The sequence below is a fragment of the Neopsephotus bourkii genome, unplaced genomic scaffold (assembly GCF_033783945.1).
Source record: "Neopsephotus bourkii isolate Nb327-2 ecotype Australia unplaced genomic scaffold, CSIRO-AGI_Nbou_v1 NB_989, whole genome shotgun sequence".
Lineage (NCBI taxonomy): Eukaryota > Metazoa > Chordata > Aves > Psittaciformes > Psittacidae > Neopsephotus > Neopsephotus bourkii.
Window position 1 is genome coordinate 318,674 of NW_026901481.1, and position 21,349 is coordinate 340,022.

The 21,349-nt window shown below is 49.2% G+C and overlaps 5 protein-coding genes and 2 pseudogenes across 5 annotated transcripts; all 7 read left to right on the forward strand.

Annotated features, from left to right (window-relative positions):
* Positions 1 to 1,012, forward strand: LOC133215552 (feather beta keratin-like; annotated as a pseudogene).
* Positions 1,013 to 2,713: 1,701 nt separating this feature from the next.
* LOC133215505 (feather beta keratin-like) lies at positions 2,714 to 4,177 on the forward strand. Its single transcript, XM_061359572.1, has 2 exons — positions 2,714 to 2,752; positions 3,710 to 4,177. Exons 1-2 carry the CDS (start codon positions 2,714 to 2,716, stop codon positions 4,115 to 4,117), a joined length of 447 nt encoding a protein of 148 aa, XP_061215556.1. The 3' UTR covers positions 4,118 to 4,177.
* Positions 4,178 to 5,922: 1,745 nt separating this feature from the next.
* Positions 5,923 to 10,817, forward strand: LOC133215442 (feather beta keratin-like). Its single transcript, XM_061359470.1, has 2 exons — positions 5,923 to 6,045; positions 10,485 to 10,817. Exons 1-2 carry the CDS (start codon positions 6,022 to 6,024, stop codon positions 10,800 to 10,802), a joined length of 342 nt encoding a protein of 113 aa, XP_061215454.1. The 5' UTR covers positions 5,923 to 6,021; the 3' UTR covers positions 10,803 to 10,817.
* On the forward strand, positions 5,978 to 8,024 carry LOC133215443 (feather beta keratin-like). Its single transcript, XM_061359472.1, has 2 exons — positions 5,978 to 6,045; positions 7,452 to 8,024. Exons 1-2 carry the CDS (start codon positions 6,022 to 6,024, stop codon positions 7,767 to 7,769), a joined length of 342 nt encoding a protein of 113 aa, XP_061215456.1. The 5' UTR covers positions 5,978 to 6,021; the 3' UTR covers positions 7,770 to 8,024.
* A 2,688-nt stretch (positions 10,818 to 13,505) lies between the features above and the next one.
* LOC133215553 (feather beta keratin) lies at positions 13,506 to 13,820 on the forward strand. Its single transcript, XM_061359625.1, has one exon. It carries the CDS (start codon positions 13,524 to 13,526, stop codon positions 13,818 to 13,820), a length of 297 nt encoding a protein of 98 aa, XP_061215609.1. The 5' UTR covers positions 13,506 to 13,523.
* Positions 13,821 to 16,516: 2,696 nt separating this feature from the next.
* LOC133215554 (feather beta keratin) lies at positions 16,517 to 16,831 on the forward strand. Its single transcript, XM_061359626.1, has one exon. It carries the CDS (start codon positions 16,535 to 16,537, stop codon positions 16,829 to 16,831), a length of 297 nt encoding a protein of 98 aa, XP_061215610.1. The 5' UTR covers positions 16,517 to 16,534.
* A 2,298-nt stretch (positions 16,832 to 19,129) lies between these two features.
* On the forward strand, positions 19,130 to 19,858 carry LOC133215555 (feather beta keratin-like; annotated as a pseudogene).
* The last annotated feature ends 1,491 nt before the right edge of the window (positions 19,859 to 21,349 follow it).

The following is a 21,349-nucleotide window of genomic DNA, read 5'->3' on the forward strand; positions in this document are numbered from 1 at the left end:
ATGCACAAAGGGTGTGCCTGGAGAGGTCTGCACCAGTATAAAAGCCAGTCCAACTGCAGGCTCCCTCATCCACTTCTCTTGCTTTCTCCTCCTTGCTGAACAAGGTGAGCTGCAACAAACTTTGCCTTTTTCGTGTCTTTCTCTTTTTTCTCTTTGTCTTCCAGCTCCAACTGCGTCTTTGTTTCCATGCAGCTTTTGCTGTAAGCCTTGCAACTTGGTTGTGCTGCCAGCATCTGTGTTCACCTTGGTGAACTGCAGGGAGGTGCATGAAAAACTTGGGGTCTGTTTACAGGAAAACTGTGGGGCTATGGATTCTAATCCTCTCTTTTTCCCTAAGAAGCTTATTCTTGCTCCCAAGCCTGTGCCTTTGCTCTGGCTGAGCAGGCTGTCAGGCTGCCTTTTACACGCTGCCTGTGCTTCCCTTGCTGTCTCTCCCAGGTCCACCTCCATCCCACAGCCATGTCCTGCTATGATCTGTGCCGTCCCTGTGGGCCAACCCCACTGGCCAACAGCTGCAACGAGCCCTGTATCAGGCAGTGTCAGGACTCCCGTGTGGTGATCCAGCCCTCTCCTGTGGTGGTGACCCTGCCCGGACCCATCCTCAGCTCCTTCCCCCAGAACACCGCCGTGGGATCCTCCACCTCTGCTGCTGTTGGCAGCATCCTGAGTGAGGCAGGAGTTCCCATCAACTCTGGGGGCTTCAGCCTCTCTGGTCTTGGTGGCCGCTACTGCGGCAGAAGGTGCCTGCCCTGTTAAAGTCAGGCTGGATGTCTCCAGTGAGTGCATGGACCAGGAAGCCCAAAACCAGGTGCTGGACTGAGGACATTGCTGCTGGCAAGAGTTCCCAGATGGGTTGAGCATCCTCGTTCTCTCCTTCAAGGGAGGGAGACAAGCAAGGTGCCAGCCTGCGCTGTCTGGAAACCCAGCCAGTTGATGTCTTCTTCTCCTGCTTTCTCCTCCACATTATGAGTCCCTCTTACCTCCTGCTGTCCTGTGCCATGGGTTCATCCTGAAGCAACTGGAGAAGGTCCCTGCTTACTGCCTTCTCTCCATGCAAGGGGAAGGAAAACACTTGTCCCACTACTGTGAAGAGGTGCCTGAGTTTCAGGTGCCTTTGTAGCAGCCTGGATGGCATCTCTTCCAGGATGTCCTGCTTTGTTTCTCTCTTTTTGCTGATTAAAGCTTATGCTGCATTGTCGTTTGTTTCTCCTTGTGTTCCTTCACTCCTGGGATACCCAGCCAAGATGTGCAGTGGGAAATGGAATACCCAAGAGAGGAAGAAAATGAGTGGGTTAGGGGCAATGGTTTGCATGTCTTGTGCCTGGAGGAGCTGAGTACCACAGGTCTATGCTCATTGGAAAAGAGATTGGGTGGTGGAGGGTAGTTTGGTGTGGTCTGAACACACAAAGTCTTGCCAGAAGCTCCCCAAGGGAACATGTGAGCAACAACAATCAAGCTTGGATACTGCCTCCAATTGATGAGGCAAGCCACTGACCTTCTGTTGCTTGCTAACACCCACCTGCCCAAGCCTCTGATTGTGTGTTACTGCTTCTAATTGGTCCTTGCCCTTCCCTGCTCAAAGGCCTTCTTGAAAACCCCGGGTACAAAGGGAGTTCCAAATAAATTGAAGGGACTGGTGTCAGTCAGAGCAACTTCCTAAAAGGAATTAAACACTGATTTTCAATTTTTTTCTTTTTCCGTCTCTTCCATGGTCTATTTTTAACAGGGTACCATTTGTAACTGCCCTACAGTCACAGTCAGAAACTACTCATATGAACTTCCTTGGTGTTAAGTGTACATGTTTGCACCAGGTGGGTGTCTTCTGGTCTTCCCTGAAAGAAAACTATAGCTCAAAATATCCTTTTGTTTTTATCTGCTAGGAAACCCTGCAGAAATGCACTCCCATCCATAGTTGTAAGCCATGCTGATCCATTAGAAGAGGTATGGTCAAAAAGTCATAAAAGGGAAGAAGGCAACATCCTCAGTGCATGCTCATAGGAGCAGGGTGTTTCAGCATGCTTGAGCCTTTATGTAGACCTTCAGTATGGGGGACTGAGCTGGGGAGAATGGACAAAAGTAGGAAATAGATTCTTTGCTTTGAACGTTTTGCTTGTGGAATGTTTTTAAGTGGAAGTACCATGGATAGAAAACTGGTGTGCAGTATGATCTCAGCATAATAAAAATGCTTTCATGTTTGAAGACCTGCATGAAGAAACATGTAGGGTTGCTGTTTTGCAGTCACACTGGGCATTTCTTCTGCATGCATGTTTAATTTGCTAAGTATCTCCTGTCAACCTAAAAGCTGTCTTCATCTTCTACCATGAGGAATTTGGCTGGGACTTCTATGATTAGAGAGTTGTCTGTCTCAAATGAAGTCCCAACCTAATTGGAGAAGCGGTTTTGTCCACCCTTTGCAGTGAGAACCCACTTGAGGTGTCAGAGGAATGTGGCTGGTGCCCCAGGCAGGACTGTCATTCCTCTTGGCAACATTTGGCCCTTGTCTCGCTCCAGAAGTACAGGGTAGAGCATTGAATCCTTCCCTTGGAATGCCTCTCTGCAGAGATCCTGACATCTGCTGCTCTCCAGCCTGTCTTTGCTGGCACTGCCAGCCCTCTCTTGGTAATGCAGAGAGTTTTTTATTGAACTTAAACCTTGCTGGGTATTTGGAACTCTATGAAAGGACAAAAAAGAGGTTGAGGAATGTATAGGGGGAATGGAAGAAGGAAGAGTTTTTAAGCCAGAAGACATTTTTGTGAGGGAGTGGTTTTGGAAAGGTAAGAGCAGTGGCTAGCTGTGGGAAAGCAACATCATTATTCATTCTGAAACATTCTTGTTCTGCTGATTGGGCAACTCCAGGCTATGCTGAAAGATGCGAGGGGCAAACAAGACAAGCCTATTCCTTCTAAGGGCAGTGGAAAATACCAAAGAAAATACCAAAGAAAATTCAAAAGGCAAAAAGATGCCTAAGAAAGCTAAAAAGATCCTGGAGGCACAAACCTGGATTGGGCCAGGCCCAGCATAACAGAATCCTGCCTTTTAATCCTATGTCTATATGGAAAAAAAATCCTGCATTCATTACAATAAAAGCAAGAAGGGAGCCTCAGGAGGGTGAGATGCTGACATCACCTGAATATATGGCACCACTCCACCCAGCTGATTGAACTATCTGCTGAATTTCTTGTAAATTTGCCAGGAAACATTTTGGCCTCTAATAGTGCCAGTTGAAAGGAGCATATATGGCTTAATGGGCACGTCACAAACAGGGAAATGAAAAGGCAGTGTTGCAGGGAACAAAAACAACCACCACATTTACTTAAGTGGGATGATTAACATAAAATATGATCTTGTTGGTAAACACATTATCATGCTCAAAGGATGCCTCTGGGCCTGGAGCAGTATGGACCAGTATAAAAGCCATGCTAACAGAAGGCACCCTAATCCACTTCTCTTGCCTTCTCCTCCTTGGTGAACAAGGTGAGCTGCAAATGAATTTTCCGCACTCTTCTTGTCTTGTTCTGCTCTTTGTCTTTTGACTTTAACTGAATCATTGCATCACAGTAGCTTTTGATGAGAGCCTTGTTCCTGAATTTTGTTCCCATCTTTTCTGTTCAATTTGTTTTTCAATGTAGGGAGGTGGGACGCCATCAGCTTTCTTTCCAGCATGTGGTTTGGGTTCAGGGCTCTTTAACCTCTCTTCCTTCCTACTGAGGCTGTCCCTGCTCCCAAGCCTGTGCTTTTGCTCTGGCTGAGCAGGCTGCCCCTCACACACTGCCTGTGCTCTCCCTGCTCTCTCTCCCAGGTCCACCTCCATCCCACAGCCATGTCCTGCTATGATCTGTGTCGTCCCTGTGGGCCAACCCCACTGGCCAATAGTTGCAACGAGCCCTGTATCAGGCAGTGCCAGGACTCCCGTGTGGTGATCCAGCCCTCTCCCGTGGTGGTGACCCTGCCCGGACCCATCCTCAGCTCCTTCCCCCAGAACACCGCCGTGGGATCCTCCACCTCTGCTGCTGTTGGCAGCATCCTGAGTGAGGAGGGAGTGCCCATCAACTCTGGGGGCTTCAGCCTCTCTGGTCTTGGTGGCCGCTACTGTGGCAGAAGGAGCCTGCCCTGCTAAAGCCAGGCTGGACGTCTCCAGAGAGTGCATGGACCAGGACTCACAAAGCCACGTGCCGGACTGAGGACATTGCTGCTGGCCAGTTTCCAGATGGGTTGAGCATCCTTGTTTCCTCCTTCAAGGGAGGGAGACAAGCAAAGTGTCAGCCTGTGCCATCGGGATTCACAGCCAGCTGATGTCTTCTTCTCCTGCTTTCTTCTCACTTCATGAATCCTTGTTGCCTCCTGTTGTCCTGTGCCATGTGTTCATCCTGCAGCAAGCTGAGAGTGTCTCTGATCACCACTCTCTCCCTGTGTGTGAGATGAAGGCGTGTGTCCTGTTGCTGTGAAGAGGTGCCTGACTGTCAGGTGCCCTTGTAGCAGCCTGGATGGCATGCCTTCCAGGATGCACTGCTTTTTTTCTCTTTTTAGAATCATTAAAGTTTATGCTGCATTGTAGTTTGAGTCTCCTCGTGTTCCTTCCCTTCTGCGATTGCAATCTAAATGGGGTAGGGAAAAAGGCGATGCTATACCAGGGAAAGGTTTCCCTAAAAGCACGTAGAAGATTCATATCTTTCGTGGGGGATTTGGAGAAGGGAAGTCCCACTGAAACGGTCACCTAGATATCACTGTTCTTTGCATGCCTACCTAAGGTCATCCATACCCCTTTGCCCTGAACACTAGGCTTGCTGTTTCTGGGAGCATACTCCTGCGATGATTTCCATAACTCCAAGACAAAGAGGACAAGCTGCCTATTCTTTCCTCCCTTATCTTCTACTCTTTCACAAGTGATATTTTGCTCTGTGGTTCTCAGTCTTGCTTCATGTTGAATGAAGGACATCTCTTTTGCTGTCCCATACACTGTGAGGATCCCTACATGCCCTTCTCAGAGGTAAAAGCCTGCCTTTCATTAATTAAAGCCACTGTAATCAAAACTCTCTGTGTCCTTCTGTGCAGGAAGACACATAATGAGTGCACTGTCCACCAACACTGACGAGCCATGCTGAGATGACAGCAGAAGCAAGGTGTGCTGAAAAGATCATACTAGGAAGGGAAAGCAGCATTAGTTGCATGTGATAAGAGAGAGGAGGGTGCAGCAGGGCACTGGAGACTTTGAGCAGACCCTCACCATCGGCATTGGACATGGGAATATACAGGTCTGGCAGGAGACTCTACCAACAGATTTTCTGAGGCAGCGGTGGGATTGAAAGGATGCTTAGAAGAAAGGACCGATTTTGCACATACACAATGAATGTAAACTTGCTCTCTTGAAGAAAAGGTCCCTCCCCCCACACTGTGGTCATAGATGGAGCTGGTGTGCTGTGTCCCAGGTGCAGAAGAGATTTCCTCTTCTTGAACATCAATGGCCAAGTGCAGGAACTCCTAGGCCAATGGCCATGATGAGCCTCACCTGGGGTCTCTCAGTCCTCCCACTCCCCTTTAACCCACTTCTCTATTTAAGCTCTGTACTGAGCCCTTATCCTTTTCTTCAGCTTAGCAGTAGGAGTGTGAGCTTCCTGGTTTTTAGCACATTTGTGTATGCCTGACCCCCTTGATCTGGACCTCCTTCATCCAGACCCTCAGTTGTGGATGGAATTCCCAGCCTGTGCTTGGGTCTGTCTGGTTATTATGGCCTTCATTGGCAGCTGATGAGCTTTGTGGCCCAGGTTAGCATCCAGGGATCTGCTCCTAATGTATGGAGTAACTGTGTTGCCTTATGTCACATCACCACGAGCTTGATGGTTGACCTGGACTCTGGATGCATCTGTCTAGAGTCTGGGCATTTTCCTTGCTCAGATACTGTGCAGTGGGGCCATTGCTGGTGAGGTTTCTCTCCTCCTGCCTTTGTAATGATGCTTATCTCCTGCCTCCCATTCTGGAGGGAATAGCTTGCACTCACTGAGCCCTGACAGCATTTCTGGGTAGATGGATTTTTGCTGTCCTTGTCAGGTAAATCAATGCAAACTTCTAAGCTCTGCTCACCATCTCACATGAGGAATTTAGTGTGGGCCTCTGTGATTAGAGAGTTGCTTCTCTTGAAAAGTCCCAGCCTAATAGGGGAAGGAGTTTTGTCCACTCTTTGAAATGAAGACCCAGTTGGGGTGTCAGAGGAATGTGGCTGGTGCCCCAGGCAGGACTGTCATTCCTGCTGGCAACATTCAGCTCCTGTTCTGTCCCAGAAAATGCAGTGTAGAGCATTGAATCCTTCACTTGGAACACCTCTCTGTGGAAATCCTGACATCAGCTGCTCTGCCATCACTGCTAGAAGTCACTTACTTCTGAGGAGGTTACAAGTTGCACAGAAATCTTGCTGAGTCTTTGAAGCCATGTGTGGTCTCATGTTGATATGTTGAGTAGAAGCTGAGAGATGGACCATGGGGAGGAGGAAATCGGATGTATTTGGTACCCAGAATTTTGTTTTGGGGGGACATCCCAATTTAACAGGAATGGTGATCCAATACTTGGCTGTGGCAGAACAATGTCCCTGATAAAAGCTGCCTCTGTGACTGGGCCGTCTAGATGATTTTGCTATCAGTGAGAACAAAAACAGCCATGCTTGTAACTCCAAAGAGCAATGATTGATATCATAGAAGCACAGAAATCACAAGGATATGCTTGGAAAAATGGTGTCTGAAACAGCCTGAGCTGGTCAGTAGGCAAAGCAGAGGAATTTGTTGGTCCTTCCATGGCAGATTTGTTAGAAGTCTAACCTTTAATAAGTATCAAACCATGAGGCTCCACAACTTGGAACAAAACTTGAAAATAAGCTCCAGGAAGGTGAGGTGCTAGCATCAGCTACTCAGGCTATCTCCTTGTTGCCTTTCTCCCTTCACTACTGTGTCTTCCCCAAAAATATTATGGCCTATAATGCTTAAAGTTGAAAGGAGCCTGTGTGGCTGAATGGGCTCATAATGAACAAGGAAATGAAAAGGCAGAGTTGCAGGGAACATAAACAGCGTCCCCATTTCTTTAATTGTGATGATTTGCATGTAAGATGAGCTTGCTGGTAAACATATTACATGCTCAAAAGGTGCCTCTGGGCCTGGGGCAGTCTGAAGCAGTATAAAAGCCAGTCCAGCTGCAGTTTCTGTCATCCACTACTCCTGACTTCTCCTCCTTGGTGAGCAAGGTGAGAAACAACTGCCCTTTCCCACTCTTATTCTCCTGTTCTCCTCTGTCTTCCAGATTTACAGAGCTTCTTTCTCTTTGTTTGTGTTCAGAATTGGGTGTCTTTAAACTCCCTTTTTCCCTACTGAGGATGTCCCTGCTTCCAAGCCTGTGCCTTTGCTCCGGCTGAGCAGGCTGTCAGGCTACCCTTCACATGCTGCCTGTGTTTTCCCTGCCCTCTCTCCCAGGTCCAACTCCATCCCACAGCCATGTCCTGCTACGATCTGTGCCGTCCCTGTGGGCCAACCCCACTGGCCAACAGCTGCAACGAGCCCTGTGTCAGGCAGTGCCAGGACTCCCGTGTGGTGATCCAGCCCTCTCCTGTGGTGGTGACCCTGCCCGGACCCATCCTCAGCTCCTTCCCCCAGAACACCGCCGTGGGATCCTCCACCTCTGCTGCTGTTGGCAGCATCCTGAGTGAGGAGGGAGTGCCCATCAACTCTGGGGGCTTCAGCCTCTCTGGTCTTGGTGGCCGCTACTGTGGCAGAAGGAGCCTGCCCTGCTAAAGCCAGGTTGGATGTCTAGTGAGTGCATGGAGCAGGATGCCCAAAGCCAGGTGCCGGACTGAAGACATTGCTGCTGGCCAGAGTTCCCAGGCAGGCTGAAAATCCTTGTGTCCTTCTGCAAGGGAGGGAGACAAGCAAGGTGCCAGCCTGCGCTGTCTGGAAACATAGCCAGCTGAAGTCTTCTCCTGCTTTGCTATCTGAAACATGAGTCCCTTTTGTCTCCTGCTGTCCTGTGCCATGTGTTCCTCCTGAATCAAGTTGAGAGGGTTTCTGATTTCGACCCTCTGCACATGTGTATCGGAGAAAGATGCTTGTCCTGCTGCTGTGAAGTGGTGCCTGAGTGTCAGGTGCCCTTGTAGCAGCCTGGACATTGTCTCTTTCAGGATGCACTGCTTTCTTCCCCTCTTTTTATTCATTAAAGTTTATGCTGCATTGTATTTTGTTTCTCCTCCTGTTCATTCCCTTCTGGGATTTCCAGTCAAGCTATTCAGAGGAAAATGTGATGCCTGGGCAAACTCTCCAAGGGAAATCAGGATGCCTTGAAGGGAGAGACAGTGGGTGGGTAAGGGTCAGTGGTAGATCACCTTTTGCCTGGATGAGCTGAGTACACTCAAGTGGGATGAGCTGAATGCATTCAAGGGCTATGGTCAGTGAAAGAGACATTAAGTGTGTTGTATTTTCTGAACATACAAAGGCTGGCAAGGAGCTCTGTCGGGGCACATGGGAACCACAAGTGAGGTTGGATAGTGGATTCCATTTGAGTATGCAATACAATAACCTGCTGGAAGACGTTTCTATGCAAGCCAAGACCCACCTGTCCAAGACTATAACTATGTTGCCTCTCACAATATGCCCTTGCCCTTCCCTCCTCCAAGCCATTTTTGCAAATCATAGTAGTGGAGAGAGTGCAAAAGGAGATGAAGGGAAGCTTTTGGCCAGGGCAACTGTAAACTGAGATGTGACCTCTCTGCTGGATTGTTCCACATTTGGGAAGGGTTTTATCATGGATGTGTAAAAGTTGTAGGAACGGGCTCTGAGCATATGGGACTCATCTAAAGATATTACAATGTTGTTACTTGCTGGAAAGCATGTGGAGAGTGAGCAGGGAGCAGGAAAAGCATCTTTGCCCCACTCGGAGCAGTCTTGTGCTCAAAAGTGCTGCTGAGTCCTTCTGTATGTTACTATGTCTGAAGGGAATGCACCCTGCACCAGATGTCTTGTGAATCATTGAAGTGTTAGATTTTCAATGAACCTTACATGACATCTAGATTGATTCTCCTGCTAAAAGCTGGGATAACTTCCACTAAATCCTCCAGAAATCCCATACAGGTCCTTTGCAGGATGTGGCTAGAGACATACAAAACAGCAATGCTTTTGTCCTTTCAAGCATGTCCCAAGCTGGAAAGGCTGAGGGAGTGGTACCTCACCACCTCAATTCTCATTCCCCCCATCACATGCAGGGAAATCTTTGTGTTGCTCTTCTGGTTATGCTTTTGGTAGATTAGGAGGTATCTGTTGTGCCATACTCCTCTGACTGTCCTTGCAAAGAGTCATGGATCCTGTTCACAGCTGAGCAGGGTTGTGTCCCCTGTGGAAATCCTGTCAAGTATTTAGTCCTGCCTGGTGTACAGCCAATTGCATAGCTGAAGCAGAAGTGGTGGCAAAGTCATGGCAGGAAGAAGGGCATCCTTATTGGCCATGAAATGCGTTGGTCCCCCGTGTGTTTCCAGCTTTGCCTGTGGTCTCTGTTTGGGAGGGAAGAGCCTTGGTCCTTAAGCACTGGGAGTCTGCTGCTAAACGCGGGAGGAGTGAGTGAGAGAAGGAAGATGACAAAAGAGGAAGAACGACTTCTACCAAGGTCAAAGCTCATTCTCAATGAGAGTGTCTAAACCCCATGACAGTGGTGCCCTGCCTAGAAAGGCGATGCATGAGCGCATGAGCATAACACAAGAGCAAGTGGCTGATGGAGCTGAACATTGTGTGTGGATGTCGAGGCTGAAGCCTCAAGGTTACGAGGAGATGGGCCACATATATTAGGAAACACTTTAAAGTGATGTCCTGCAGGGCAAGAATCTGGCTTCACCTGGAGATTTAGGACACTCCTCATCACTGGCTGCATCATCTGCTTGTGCTGACTAGTCATTTCCCCTGAAAATGTTCGGGTTCTAATAGTGTCTGTTTAAAGGAGCCTGTGTGGCTGAATGGGCACATCATGAACAGGGAAATGAAAAGGAAGTGTTCCAGGGAACATGAAGAACAGTTCCTATTTCTTTAATTGTGATGCTTTGCATGTATGATGAGCTTGCTGGTAAACACCTTCCATACTCAAAGGGTGCCTCTGGGCCTGGGGCAGTCTGGAGGAGTATAAAAGCCAGTCCTGCTGCCGTTTTTGTCATCCACTTCTCTTGCCTTCTCCTCCTTGGTAAGCAAGGTGAGACACAACTGCCTTTTCCCACTCTTTCTCCTCTTCTCCTCTGTCTTCTTGTATCACTGAGCCCCTTTCTCTTTGTGTTCTAAGTTTTGGATATCCTTGCAACAGCAATGGAAGGTGGAGGACAACTATTTTCAGGGTGTGCTTAGGGATTGTGTGTCCAGGATCTCGCTTCCTCCCTACGGGGCTCTCCCCTTTTCCAAGCCTTTACCTTTGCTCTGGCTTTGTAGGCCGCGAGGGTGATTCTTGCCTGCTGATTGTGCTTCCCCTGCCGTCTCTCCCAGGTCCACCTCCATCCCACAGCCATGTCCTGCTACGATCTGTGCCGTCCCTGTGGGCCAACCCCACTGGCCAACAGCTGCAACGAGCCCTGTGTCAGGCAGTGCCAGGACTCCCGTGTGGTGATCCAGCCGTCTCCCGTGGTGGTGACCCTGCCCGGACCCATCCTCAGCTCCTTCCCCCAGAACACCGCCGTGGGATCCTCCACCTCTGCTGCTGTTGGCAGCATCCTGAGTGAGGAGGGAGTGCCCATCAACTCTGGGGGCTTCAGCCTCTCTGGTCTTGGTGGCCGCTACTGCGGCAGAAGGAGCCTGCCCTGCTAAAGCCAGGTTGGATGTCTAGTGAGTGCATGGAGCAGGATGCCCAAAGCCAGGTGCCGGACTGAAGACATTGCTGCTGGCCAGAGTTCCCAGGCAGGCTGAAAATCCTTGTGTCCTTCTGCAAGGGAGGGAGACAAGCAAGGTGCCAGCCTGCGCTGTCTGGAAACATAGCCAGCTGAAGTCTTCTCCTGCTTTGCTATCTGAAACATGAGTCCCTTTTGTCTCCTGCTGTCCTGTGCCGTGTGTTCCTCCTAAATCAAGTTGAGAGGGTTTCTGATTTCGACCCTCTGCACATGTGTATCGGAGAAAGATGCTTGTCCTGCTGCTGTGAGGATGTGCCTGAGTGTCAGGTGCCCTTGTAGCAGCCTGGACATTGTCTCTTTCAGGATGCACTGCTTTCTTCCCCTCTTTTTATTCATTAAAGTTTATGCTGCATTGTATTTTGTTTCTCCTCCTGTTCATTCCCTTCTGGGATTTCCAGTCAAGCTATTCAGAGGAAAATGTGATGCCCGGGCAAACTGTCCAAGGGAAATCAGGATGCCTTGAAGGGAGAGACATTGGGTGGGTAGGAGTCAGTGGTAGGTCACCTTTTGCCTGGATGAGCTGAGTACACTCAAGTGGGATGAGCTGAATGCATTCAAGGACTATGGTCACTGAAAGAGACGCTAAGTGTGTTGTATTTTCTGAACATACAAAGGCTGGCAAGGAGCTCTGTCAGGGCACATGGGAACCACAAATGAGATTGGATAGTGGATTCCATTTGAGTATGCAATACAATAACCTGCTGGAAGACGTTTCTATGCAAGCCAAGACTCACCTGTCCAAGGCTTTAACTATGTTGCCACTCACAATATGCCCTTGCCCTTCCCTCCTCCAAGCCATTTTTGCAAATCATAGTAGTGGAGAGAGTGTAAAAGGAGTCAGTCAGGGCAACTGTAAACTGAGATGTGACCTCTCTGCTGGATTGTTCCACATTTGGGAAGGGTTTTATCATGGATGTGTAAAAGTTGTAGGAACGGGCTCTGAGCATACGGGACTCTTCTAAAGAGATTACAGTCTTGTTACTTGCTGGAAAGCATGTGGAGAGTGAGCAGGGAGCAGGAAAAGCATCTTTGCCCCACTCGAAGCAGTCTTGTGCTCTAAATCGCTGCTGAGTCCTTCTGTATGTTACTATGTCTGAAGGGAATGCACCCTGCAGCAGTTGTCTTGTGAATCATTGAAGTGTTAGATTTTCAATGAACCTTAAATGACATCTAGATTAACTATCACGCTAGAAGCTGGGATAACTTCCACTAAATCCTCCAGAAATCCCATACAGGTCCTTTGCAGGATGTGGCTAGAGACATACAAAACAGCAATGCTTTTGTCCTTTCAAGCATGTCTCAAGCTGGAAAGGCTGAGGGAGTGGTACCTCACCACCTCAGTTCTCATTCCCCCCATCACATGCAGGAAAATCTTTGTGTTGCTCTTCTGATTGTGCTTTCGGTAGATTAGGAGGTATCTGTTGTGCCATACTCCTGAGACTGTCCTTACAAAGAGTCATGGATCCTGTTCACAGCTGAGCAGGGTTGTGTCCCCTGTGGAAATCCTGTCAAGTATTTAGTCCTGCCTGGTGTACAGCCAATTGCATAGCTGTAGCAGAAGTGGTGGCAAAGTCATGGCAGGAAGAAGGGCAACTTTATTGGCCATGAAATGCGTTGGTCCCCCGTGTGTTTCCAGCTTTGCCTGTGGTCTCTGTTTCGGAGGGAAGAGCCTTGGTCCTTAAGCACTGGGAGTCTGCTGCTAAACGCGGGAGGGGTGAGTGAGAGAAGGAAGATGACAAAAGAGGAAGAACGACTTCTACCAAGGTCAAAGCTCATTCTCAATGAGAGTGTCTAAACCATGACAGTGGTGCCCTGCCTAGAAAGGCGATACATGAGCGCATGAGCATAACACAAGAGCGAGTGGCTGATGGAGCTGAACATTGTGTGTGGATGTCCAGGCTGAAGCCTCAAGGTTACGAGGAGATGGGCCACATATATTAGGAAACACTTTAAAGTGATGTCCTGCAGGGCAAGAATCTGGCTTCACCTGGAGATTTAGGACACTCCTCATCACTGGCTGCATCATCTGCTTGTGCTGACTAGTCATTTCCCCTGAAAATGTTCGGGTTCTAATAGTGTCTGTTGAAAGGAGCCTGTGTGGCTGACTGGGCACGTCATGAACAGGGAAATGAAAAGGAAGTGTTCCAGGGAACATGAAGAACCATTCCCATTTCTTTAATTGTGATGTTTTGCATGTAAGATGAGCTTGCTGGTAAACACCTTCCATACTCAAAGGGTGCCTCTGGGCCTGGGGCAGTCTGGAGGAGTATAAAAGCCAGTCCTGCTGCTGTTTTTGTCATCCACTTCTCTTGCCTTCTCCTCCTTGGTAAGCAAGGTGAGACACAACTGCCTTTTCCCACTCTTTCTCCTCTTCTCCTCTGTCTTCTTGTATCACTGAGCCCCTTTCTGTTTGTGTTCTAAGTTTTGGATATCCTTGCAACAGCAATGGAAGGTGGAGGACAATTCTTTTCAGGGGATGCTTATGGATTGGGTGTCCCGGATCTCACTTCCTACCTACAGGGGCTGTCCCCTTTTCCAAGCCTTTACCTTTGCTCTGGCTTTGTAGGCCGTGAGGGTGATTCTTGCCTGCTGATTGTGCTTCCCCTGCCGTCTCTCCCAGGTCCACCTCCATCCCACAGCCATGTCCTGCTACGATCTGTGCCGTCCCTGTGGGCCAACCCCACTGGCCAACAGCTGCAACGAGCCCTGTGTCAGGCAGTGCCAGGACTCCCGTGTGGTGATCCAGCCCTCTCCTGTGGTGGTGACCCTGCCCGGACCCATCCTCAGCTCCTTCCCCCAGAACACCGCCGTGGGATCCTCCACCTCTGCTGCTGTTGGCAGCATCCTGAGTGAGGAGGGAGTGCCCATCAACTCTGGGGGCTTCAGCCTCTCTGGTCTTGGTGGCCGCTACTGTGGCAGAAGGAGCCTGCCGTGCTAAACCCAGGTTGGATGTCTAGTGAGTGCATGGAGCAGGATGCCCAAAGCCAGGTGCCGGACTGAAGACATTGCTGCTGGCCAGAGTTCCCAGGCAGGCTGAAAATCCTTGTGTCCTTCTGCAAGGGAGGGAGACAAGCAAGGTGCCAGCCTGCGCTGTCTGGAAACATAGCCAGCTGAAGTCTTCTCCTGCTTTGCTATCTGAAACATGAGTCCCTTTTGTCTCCTGCTGTCCTGTGCCATGTGTTCCTCCTGAATCAAGTTGAGAGGGTTTCTGATTTCGACCCTCTGCACATGTGTATCGGAGAAAGATGCTTGTCCTGCTGCTGTGAAGAGGTGCCTGAGTGTCAGGTGCCCTTGTAGCAGCCTGGACATTATCTCTTTCAGGATGCACTGCTTTCTTCCCCTCTTTTTATTCATTAAAGTTTATGCTGCATTGTATTTTGTTTCTCCTCCTGTTCATTCCCTTCTGGGATTTCCAGTCAAGCTATTCAGAGGAAAATGTGATGCCTGGGCAAACTGTCCAAGGGAAATCAGGATGCCTTGAAGGGAGAGACATTGGGTGGGTAAGGGTCAGTGTTAGATCACTTCTCTGCCTGGATGTGCTGAGTACACTCAAGTGGGATGAGCTGAATGCATTCAAGGACTATGGTCACTGAAAGAGACGCTAAGTGTGTTGTATTTTCTGAACATACAAAGGCTGGCAAGGAGCTCTGCCAGGGCACATGGGAACCACAAATGAGATTGGATAGTGGATTCCATTTGAGTATGCAATACAATAACCTGCTGGAAGACGTTTCTATGCAAGCCAAGACCCACTTGTCCAAGACTATAACTATGTTGCCACTCACAATATGCCCTTGCCCTTCCCTCCTCCAAGCCATTTTTGCAAATCATAGTAGTGGAGAGAGTGCAAAAGGAGTCAGTCAGGGGAACTGTAAACTGAGATGTGACCTCTCTGCTGGATTGTTCCACATTTGGGAAGGGTTTTATCATGGATGTGTAAAAGTTGTAGGAACGGGCTCTGAGCATATGGAATTCATGTAAAGATATTACAGTGTTGTTACGTGCTGGAAAGGAGGGTGAGCAGGGAGCAGGAAAAGCATCTTTGCCCCACTCGGAGCAGTCTTGTGCACAAAAGCGCTGCTGAGTCCTTCTGTATGTTACTATGTCTGAAGGGAATGCACCCTGCAGCAGTTGTCTTGTGAATCATTGAAGTGTTAGATTTTCAATGAACTTTACATGTCATCTAGATTGTTTCTCCTGCTAGAAGCTGGGATAACTTCCACTAAATCCTCCAGAAATCCCATACAGGTCCTTTGCAGGATGTGGCTAGAGACATACAAAACAGCAATGCTTTTGTCCTTTCAAGCATGTCCCAAGCTGGAAAGGCTGAGGGAGTGGTACCTCGCCACCTCAATTCTCATTCCCCCCATCACATGCAGGAAAATCTTTGTGTTGCTCTTCTGATTGTGCTTTCGGTAGATTAGGAGGTATCTGTTGTGCCATACTCCTGAGACTGTCCTTACAAAGAGTCATGGATCCTGTTCACAGCTGAGCAGGGTTGTGTCCCCTGTGGAAATCCTGTCAAGTATTTAGTCCTGCCTGGTGTACAGCCAATTGCATAGCTGAAGCAGAAGTGGTGGCAAAGTCATGGCAGGAAGAAGGGCAACTTTATTGGCCATGAAATGCGTTGGTCCCCCGTGTGTTTCCAGCTTTGCCTGTGGTCTCTGTTGGAGGGAAGAGCCTTGGTCCTTAAGCACTGGGAGTCTGCTGCTAAACGCGGGAGGGGTGAGTGAGAGAAGGAAGATGACAAAAGAGGAAGAACGACTTCTACCAAGGTCAAAGCTCATTCTCAATGAGAGGGTCTAAACCATGACAGTGGTGCCCTGCCTAGAAAGGCGATACATGAGCGCATGAGCATAACACAAGAGCGAGTGGCTGATGGAGCTGAACATTGTGTGTGGATATCCAGGCTGAAGCCTCAAGGTTGCGAGGAGATAGGCCACATATATTAGGAAACACTTTAAAGTGATGTCCTGCAGGGCAAGAATCTGGCTTCACCTGGAAATTTAGGACACTCCTCATCACTGGCTGCATCATCTGCTTGTGCTGACTAGTCATTTCCCCTGAAAATATTCGGGTTCTAATAGTGTCTGTTGAAAGGAGCCTGTGTGGCTGAATGGGCACGTCATGAACAGGGAAATGAAAAGGAAGTGTTCCAGGGAACATGAAGAACCATTCCCATTTCTTTAATTGTGATGCTTTGCATGTATGATGAGCTTGCTGGTAAACACCTTCCATACTCAAAGGGTGCCTCTGGGCCTGGGGCAGTCTGGAGGAGTATAAAAGCCAGTCCTGCTGCTGTTTTTGTTATCCACTTCTCTTGCCTTCTCCTCCTTGGTAAGCAAGGTGAGACACAACTGCCTTTTCCCACTCTTTCTCCTCTTCTCCTCTGTCTTCTTGTATCACTGAGCCCCTTTCTGTTTGTGTCCTAAGTTTTGGATATCCTTGCAACCACAATGGAAGGTGGAGGACAATTCTTTTCAGGGGATGCTTATGGATTGGGTGTCCCGGATCTCACTTCCTCCCTACAGGGGCTGTCCCCTTTTCCAAGCCTTTACCTTTGCTCTGGCTTTGTAGGCCGCGAGGGTGATTCTTGCCTGCTGATTGTGCTTCCCCTGCCGTCTCTCCCAGGTCCACCTCCATCCCACAGCCATGTCCTGCTACGATCTGTGCCGTCCCTGTGGGCCAACCCCACTGGCCAACAGCTGCAACGAGCCCTGTGTCAGGCAGTGCCAGGACTCCCGTGTGGTGATCCAGCCCTCTCCTGTGGTGGTGACCCTGCCCGGACCCATCCTCAGCTCCTTCCCCCAGAACACCGCCGTGGGATCCTCCACCTCTGCTGCTGTTGGCAGCATCCTGAGTGAGGAGGGAGTGCCCATCAACTCTGGGGGCTTCAGCCTCTCTGGTCTTGGTGGCCGCTACTGCGGCAGAAGGAGCCTGCCCTGCTAAAGCCAGGTTGGATGTCTAGTGAGTGCATGGAGCAGGATGCCCAAAGCCAGGTGCTGGACTGAAGACATTGCTGCTGGCCAGAGTTCCCAGGCAGGCTGAAAGTCCTTGTGTCCTTCTGCAAGGGAGGGAGACAAGCAAGGTGCCAGCCTGTGCTGTGTGAAACATAGCCAGCTGAAGTCTTCTCCTGCTTTGCTATCTGAAACATGAGTCCCTTTTGTCTTCTGCTGTCCTGTGCCATGGGTTCCTCCTAAATCAAGTTGAGAGGGTTTCTGATTTCGACCCTCTGCACATGTGTATCGGAGAAAGATGCTTGTCCTGCTGCTGTGAAGATGTGCCTGAGTGTCAGGTGCCCTTGTAGCAGCCTGGACATTGTCTCTTTCAGGATGCACTGCTTTCTTCCCCTCTTTTTTTTTCATTAAAGTTTATGCTGCATTGTATTTTGTTTCTCCTCCTGTTCATTCCCTTCTGGGATTTCCAGTCAAGCTATTCAGAGGAAAATGTGATGCCTGGGCAAACTGTCCAAGGGAAATCAGAATGCCTTGAAGGGAGAGACAGTGGGTGGGTAAGGGTCAGTGGTAGACCACCTTTGTGCCTGGATGTGCTGAGTACACTCAAGTGGGATGAGCTGAATGCATTCAAGGACTATGGTCACTGAAAGAGACGCTAAGTGTGTTGTATTTTCTGAACATACAAAGGCTGGCAAGGAGCTCTGTCAGGGCACATGGGAACCACAAGTGAGGTTGGATAGTGGATTCCATTTGAGTATGCAATACAATAACCTGCTGGAAGACGTTTCTATGCAAGCCAAGACTCACCTGTCCAAGGCTTTAACTATGTTGCCACTCACAATATGCCCTTGCCCTTCCCTCCTCCAAGCCATTTTTGCAAATCATAGTAGTAGAGACAGTGTAAAAGGAGTCAGCCAGGGGAACTGTAAACTGAGATGTGACCTCTCTGCTGGATTGTTCCACATTTGGGAAGGGTTTTATCATGGATGTGTAAAAGTTGTAGGAACGGGCTCTGAGCATAGGGGACTCTTCTAAAGAGATTACAGTGTTGTTACTTGCTGGAAAGTAGGGTGAGCAGGGAGCAGGAAAAGCATCTTTGCCCCACTCGGAGCAGTCTTGTGCTCAAAAGCGCTGCTGAGTCCTTCTGTATGTTACTATGTCTGAAGGGAATGCACCCTGCAGGAGATATCCTGTGAATCATTGAAGTGTTAGATTTTCAATGGAACTTAAATGTCATCTAGATTGATTCGCCTGCTAAAAGCTGGGATAACTTCCAAGAAATCCTCCAGAAATCCCACACAGGTCCTTTGCAGGATGTGGCTAGAGACATACAAAACAGCAATGCTTTTGTCCTTTCAAGCATGTCCCAAGCTGGAAAGGCTGAGGGAGTGGTACCTCGCCACCTCAATTCTCATTCCCCCCATCACATGCAGGAAAATCTTTGTGTTGCTCTTCTGATTGTGCTTTCGGTAGATTAGGAGGTATCTGTTGTGCCATACTCCTGAGACTGTCCTTGCAAAGAGTCATGGATCCTGTTCACAGCTGAGCAGGGTTGTGTCCCCTGTGGACATCCTGTCAAGCATTTAGTCCTGCCTGGTGTACAGCCAATTGCATAGCTGTAGCAGAAGTGGTGGCAAAGTCATGGGCAGGAAGGACATCTTTATTGGCCATGAAATGCGTTGGTCCCCCGTGTGTTTCCAGCTTTGCCTGTGGTCTCTGTTTCGGAGGGAAGAGCCTTGGTCCTTAAGCACTGGGAGTCTGCTGCTAAACGCGGGAGGGGTGAGTGAGAGAAGGAAGATGACAAAAGAGGAAGAACGACTTCTACCAAGGTCAAAGCTCATTCTCAATGAGAGTGTCTAAACCCCATGACAGTGGTGCCCTGCCTAGAAAGGCGATGCATATGCGCATGAGCATAACACAAGAGCAAGTGGCTGATGGAGCTGAACCTTGTGTGTGGATGTCCAGGCTGAAGCCTCAAGGTTACGAGCAGATGGGCCACACATATTAGGAAACACTTTAAAGTGATGTCCTGCAGGGCAAGCGTCTTGCTTCACCTGGTGATGTAGAGCATTCCTCATCACTGGCTGCATCATCTGCCTATGCTGACTTGTCATTTCCCCAGAAGTCTTTCGGCTCTAATAGTGTCAGTTTAAAGGGGCCTGTGGATCTGAATGGCCATGTCATGAACAAGGAAATGAAGAAAAAGTGTTGCAGGGGCCATAAGTACTGTTCCCACTTCTTTAATTGTGATGCTTTGCATGTAAGATGAGATTTTTGGTAAACACATTTCATGCTCAAAGCATGCCTCTGGGCCTACGTTGTCCTGCACTAGTATAAAAGCCAGTCCTGCTGCTGTTTTTGTCATCCACTTCTCTTGCCTTCTCCTCCTTGGTGAACAAGGTGAGCTGCAACTGAATTTGCCTCACACCTCTCTTTTGCTTAATCTCCGCTTTTCTTTCTTAAACGTTTTGCTGAGAGTCTTGGCCCTTTGTCTTGCTACTGACCTTAGACTCTTAGCCACCAATATGAGATGTAGAGGAATGTCTTTGGTTTTCATTCTTGTTTTGGGTTCAGGGCTCTTATCCCTCTTCCTCCCTACTAAGGCTGTTCCTGGTCCCAAGCCCGTGCCTTTGCTCAGGCTGAGCAGGCTGTCAGGCTGCCCCTAACACACTGCCTGTGCTTTCCTTGTTCCCTCTCCCAGGTCCACCTCCATCCCACAACCATGTCCTGCTATGATCTGTGCCGTCCCTGTGGGCCAACCCCACTGGCCAACAGCTGCAACGAGCCCTGTATCAGGCAGTGCCAGGACTCCCGTGTGGTGATCCAGCCGTCTCCCGTGGTGGTGACCCTGCCCGGACCCATCCTCAGCTCCTTCCCCCAGAACACCGCCGTGGGATCCTCCACCTCTGCTGCTGTTGGCAGCATCCTGAGTGAGGAGGGAGTGCCCATCAACTCTGGGGGCTTCAGCCTCTCTGGTCTTGGTGGCCGCTACTGTGGCAGAAGGTACCTGCCCTGTTAAAACCAGGCTGGGCATCCAGTGAGTGCATGGAGCAGGATTCCCAAAGCCAGGTGCCGGACTGAGGACATTGCTGCTGGCAAGAGTTTCCAGATGGGTTGAGCATCTTTGTGTCCTCCTGCAAGGGAGGGAGACAAGCAAGTTGCCAGTCTGTGGAGTCTGGATTAACAGCCAGTTGATGTCTTCTTCTTCTCCTGCTTTCTTCTCCACACCACGAGTCCCCGTTGCCTCCTGCTGTCCTGTGCCATTATTTCATCTTCAAGCAAGCGGAGAACGTATCTATTCATTACTCTCTTCTCATGGGGTTGGCAGGCATATACATGTTCTGTTGCTGTGAAGAGGTTCTTGACTGTTGAGTGCCCTTGTAGCAGCCTGGACGGCGTCCCTTCCAGGATACACTGCTTCGTTTCTCTCTTTAAACTAATTAAAATTTATGCTGCATTGTAGCTTAAGTCTCCTCGTGTTCCTTCTCTTCTGAAATGCCTATTTAATCTAAGTAGGTGGAAATGGGATTTCATAAATGGGAAGAAGATGCATGGTAAAGCCAGTTTTTGACCTCTGTTGTGCATGGAGGAGCTGAGTACTTTCAGGGGTTTTAGTAATTCTAAAAGATATGGTGTGGTGAATGGTAGTGTGGTATCATCTGAACACACAAAGGTTTTCCAGAACTTCCCCAAGGAATATGCGATCAACAAGCAAGCTTGTAGATGCCACTAGTTTATGAGTCTAACCATTAAGCCACTGGAAGATATTTCTAAGCAGGTGTCATGCTTTAAACCCAGCCAGACAGCTCTCTCACTCACTCCCCCCCTTCTTGCGCTCCCCCTACTCCCAGAGGGATGGAGGGGAGAATCGAAAAGAATGCAGCTCCCACGGGTTGAGATAAGAACAGTTTGGTAACTAAGGTATAACATAAATCACTACTGCTACCACCAATAATAATAATAATGATAAAGGAAATAACAAAGGAAGGGAATACAACACCTCATCACCAGCTTACCAATAACTTGCCCCCCCCAGCACGACCAAGCACCAACCCATACCTCCTCCAACCCGACAGTCCTAGCCCTTCCGGGTAACTCCCAGTTAACTCCTGGGCATGATGTGCTGTGGTACGGAATACCTCTCTGGTCAGTTTGGGTCAGGTGTCCTGTCTCTGCTTCCTCCCGGCTTCCCCTCCTCCCTGGCAGAGCATGAGGCTCACAAAGTCCTTGGCCAAACCAAAACATCATTGTTATCAGCTCTGTTCCCAGGCCGAAAGTCAAAACACAACACTGCACCAGCTACCAAGAAGGAGAAAAATGACTGTTACTGCTGAACCCAGGACCGCAGGCCAATATGCACCTGTATAAGGCTCTGACTGTGTGTTGTATCACTTAATTTGTCCTTGCCCTTCCTTCCTACAAGTACTTTTTCCAAGGCCTGGAACTGAAGGGAGTCCAAAAGGAGTTGAAGGAACAGATGTCAGCCAGGGCCATGGTGCAAGGGGAGATA